At 58.7% G+C, this 3890-nt stretch overlaps 1 protein-coding gene across 1 annotated transcript; it reads left to right on the top strand.

The window, feature by feature from the left end:
* The first annotated feature begins 535 nt into the window (after positions 1-535).
* Positions 536-2536, top strand: TMEM239 (transmembrane protein 239). Its single transcript, XM_027622733.1, has 2 exons — positions 536-677; positions 822-2536. The coding sequence occupies exon 2, from the start codon at positions 833-835 to the stop codon at positions 1289-1291; it is 459 nt and encodes a 152-aa protein (XP_027478534.1). The 5' UTR covers positions 536-677; positions 822-832; the 3' UTR covers positions 1292-2536.
* Positions 2537-3890: the final 1354 nt, after the last annotated feature.

Below are 3890 nucleotides of genomic sequence, written 5' to 3'. Positions count from 1 at the left end.
GCCTGCAGCATGCCCCTGGCCCTGCCTGGCCTGGCCTTCCGCCCCCATCCAGAAATACACTGGCCCTGCTGCTTCCCCAGATCGCCTTTTCCTCCGTCCTGGGTTGAGCAGGCAGGAGGGAACCCCTTTATCTCCAGCCTGAACTGCAGGGGCCCTTTGGCCCCCCAGCATGGGCGGCGGATACCTGGGTCTGCATCTGAGACAGCAAGAGAAGGCGGGGTCAAGGGACAGGGAGCCAGGGCAGGATGTGGCGGCCACCTCTGAGCTTGTGGGTTTGTGGGGGTGGCCATTCTGGCCTCCTCTGTGGTTCTAGAGAATGGGTGGCCAGAAAGACTTACAGGAGAGCAGAGTGGGGCTGGATATCAGTTAGCAGGGTAGGAACAGGGATCCAGAGAGGGCTTCCCACAAGAAAGCATGAGAATCTGTGTCTGGGGGCTCACCAGACACCCCTGCCAGCCTGGAGGGTCCGTGGAGAGGGATTCAGGTGAGCCTCATCCTGCAGTGGCTCCTCTCTTGGCGGGACCCCACCCCCACCCGCGTCACAATGGGGATCCTTGGGGGCGGGCAGGGGGGTGAGGGACCGGGGAGGGGCGGGGGGATTGGGGGGCTCCACTCTGGCTGCTAGGCCATCCTGGGCGCTGCAGGAAGCAACATGACTTAGGTGGCTCTGCCCGGAGGTAAGATCCAGGCCCCAGCTCAAAGTCCCAGCCCGCCCACGCTGGTCCCCTCCTGATCCCTGCATCCGCCCCCCCGCCCCCGCCTGCCTGGAGGCCCCAGGGTCTCCAGGGCTGCTCCTGCAGCTGGCCTGGCCCTCTCCGCAGGTGCACCAGCCATGACACCGCAGCCGCAGGTGGAGACAGATGCCATCGGGGCCGGCGAGGGGCCGCAGCGGGCCGCGCCCTGGTCGGCCTGGGCCACGCGTCAGGCCTGGGTGCGCTGGTGCCTGTGCCACGTGCCTCAGAGCTGGGCCCAGTGGTGGGCCACGTCGGGCTGGCGGCAGCCACTCCAGCGTGTGCTGTGGGGGCTGGAGGGGATCCTCTACCTGCTGCTGGCGCTGACGCTCTGCCACGCGCTCTTCACCACCGGTTCCTACCTGCTGAGCTCCCTGTGGCCCGTCGTGGCCGCCGCGTGGCGCCATCTGCTGCCAGCCATCCTGCTGCTGGTGCTCAGCGCCCTCCCCACCCTGCTTTTCACCGCCTCCTTCCTGCTGCTTTTCTCCACGCTGCTGAGCCTCGTGGGCCTCCTCACCTCCATGTCTCACCCAGACTACACTCAGGACTTGGACCAATAGAAGGGCAACCCCATCCCGCTGCCTGTGTCTGTTGAGCCCTGGTCTAGGGCCTGAGGCCCCAGGGAGGGGGAGGGCAGTGGCTTCAGCAGGCCCCAGACCCCACCCCCTCAGCCCCCCAGCCCCGCCCCTGCCCCGTCCCTAGCACTGCTCGGGCCAGGCATGATGTGGCCTAGAGCTGGCCGGGTAGACCGGCCCGACCTCTGGCCACCTCCCTCAAGCCGATGCTCCAGGTCCTCAGTGTGGGGCATCGGGGGCTTTAAGAAGAAGGGGCAGGGCAGAAGAGGGAGCCAGGGGCAGAGCGTGGCCAAGCCGCCGAGAGTTCCCACAAGGGTGTGGTGACACCACCAGGGCTCCCTTGGCAACTGGCAGCTGCTTTTCCTCACAGATGCTCAGCTGTCTCATCCGCAGACTCATTGAGAACTTCTAGCTCTGTAGCCCTGGTACTAACGCCCCTCTTTCCCCAAGCTCTAGAAAGGGGCCACTGACAGAAACCTAGCTGAGAGAGGGCTGGCCAGAAGCCCCGTGAGACCTCAACTAACTCACCTCCCGCTCCTTTCTGCCCAGGCATCCCCCACTCCCTAGACTCCCTACTTTCTGCCTCAGTGAGCACCCCCAAGTCTGGGAAGTGGGCCAGCTAGGGTAGTGAGGATCCCAGAGGAGAACTACTTTAAGATTCCTAAGGTCTGTGATGGAAAAATGAACAAGAAGTCCCATTTCCCCACTTACACAATGTGTGGCCATAGCCAATTAATTCTTTTGAACTTCGGTGTTAAGTGGGTCCCAACCCTGTCATGGGGTTGTTGTGAGTCAAAGGCAATACTGCCTATGTGTGAGGTACTTCGTAAAGACCAGAAAACTGTAAAGATATGATATTGAAGTCTGAGAATAATCTGTAGGCTCAACGGGTCTTTTGACCCTGAAGGTGGTTCAAAGAGCAGGAAGCTTCCCTGGGCCTTCAGAGAAACGCTCTGTCATGCATACAATTTTGGCCCTCCGATGGTAAACAGGGGTGGATGGGTGTGGACGAGATGTAAAAGGTTGTGTGACATGAAATCTCGAAACGTGCACATGCTGATCTCTCCTGGTTGTGAAATGCTTGGAGCTGAGGCCTGGCGTCCAGAGACGCCTGGACAGTTGTGTGAGTGGAGAAAGCAGAGCCCATGAGTTTCTGAAGCTGTCCCGACTGCTGCTCACAGCTCCAGGAAGGTCTGGAAGGGGGCATCCCTTCTTGCCCAGCATTCTGGCCCTTCGCACAGCAGCTAACCCTCGAAACAAAACCGTGATCTGTTATTACCAAGTGAGGCACATGGTAGATAGTTTACCCACAGCTCAGACTCCCCCACCGGACCCCCACCCAGTTCCTGACCCTCCCTGTCTTCCACCCAGTCGTGACCCCACTGGATATCCAACCCTAAAACTTCTGCTCCTGAAGCCCTAGAACCAAAGTTCCTCTCTCCTGCCACCTAAACATTCAGGCCATGGGAACCAGACCCTAGAACCTAAGTTTATTTTTGCTAAAAACCCATTTGCTGTGGAGTTTCATAACCATGCAGGCCACTGGTCAGAGGCCTTCAACATCAGTGCCCCAAACCCCAGGCACAGTCCTTTCTTCTAGTTTCCTTGTGGTTCTCCCTCAAATGTGGCCTGGTAGGAAGGGCAAGGTGGGACATGGAGATGGTGAAGCCTCATGATTAGCCTGGGCTCTGGGGTATCGGCTGAGGATGGGTTTGAATCCCAGCACTGTTACTTTCTAGCTCCATGGCCTTGGTGGAAATTGTTAAAGTTTACCTTCTTGAACTTCATTTTCCTCAAGGGTAAAACCAAGGCAAGAACACCTGTTTTAGGGCCCCTGTGGGGCTCGTGGCACGTGGGCAAAATTCCTGGACTGACTCCTCATGCCATAAGCTGTAGCTATGCCATTTTAGAGATGAGGAGACAGGCTCAGAATCGCCGTTTGCCAGTGGCAAAGCCAGTGTGTTTGAATCCTGGTTCACCCTAGTGGGCTACTCAAGCAAACGCGATGGAGGAAATACAACTGCATGGAAGACCCTGGGGCTTCTCAATACCTGTTCTTAAGAGCTCCTGTCAGGGATGAAGCCAGGATGCCAGTCTTGGGTCTCTCACTGACTTGGCTGGCCATTGCTGGCCAGGGACATCACTTCAGAGCCTTGGGGCCATTATGATTAGGGGAGAGAGGAGGTTTTGGCCCAGACCAGGCACACTGCGGAGATGGGGGCAGGAAGGATTTGGACAGAAGCAAGGAGAAGGACTTCTTCCCTTCCTTACATAAATATACACCTTCTACCCTCCTGTGTCTGCTGGTAGAGGATAAGGTGGTATGGCCAGACTGCAGAGCTGATGGGCAATATTTATCAAATTCGATCAAACCATACCCTGTGACCCAGCAGTCCAAAATGAAGTCTCATAGAGGCCCGTAAGGGCCTGGCTCCTCAGAGTGGTCCCACCAGGACCAGAAGTATAGGTATCCCCTGGGAGCTGGAGAGAAATAAAGAGTCTCAGCGCCGCCCCCCCCCTCCCCCCCCCCCCCCCCCCCCCCCCCCCCCCCCCCCGCCGCCAGGCCTGTGGAATCAGAGCCTGC

The sequence above is a fragment of the Zalophus californianus genome, chromosome 8, assembly GCF_009762305.2.
Source record: "Zalophus californianus isolate mZalCal1 chromosome 8, mZalCal1.pri.v2, whole genome shotgun sequence".
In the NCBI taxonomy this organism is placed as follows: domain Eukaryota; kingdom Metazoa; phylum Chordata; class Mammalia; order Carnivora; family Otariidae; genus Zalophus; species Zalophus californianus.
This window is presented reverse-complemented; position numbering and strand designations above follow the sequence as displayed.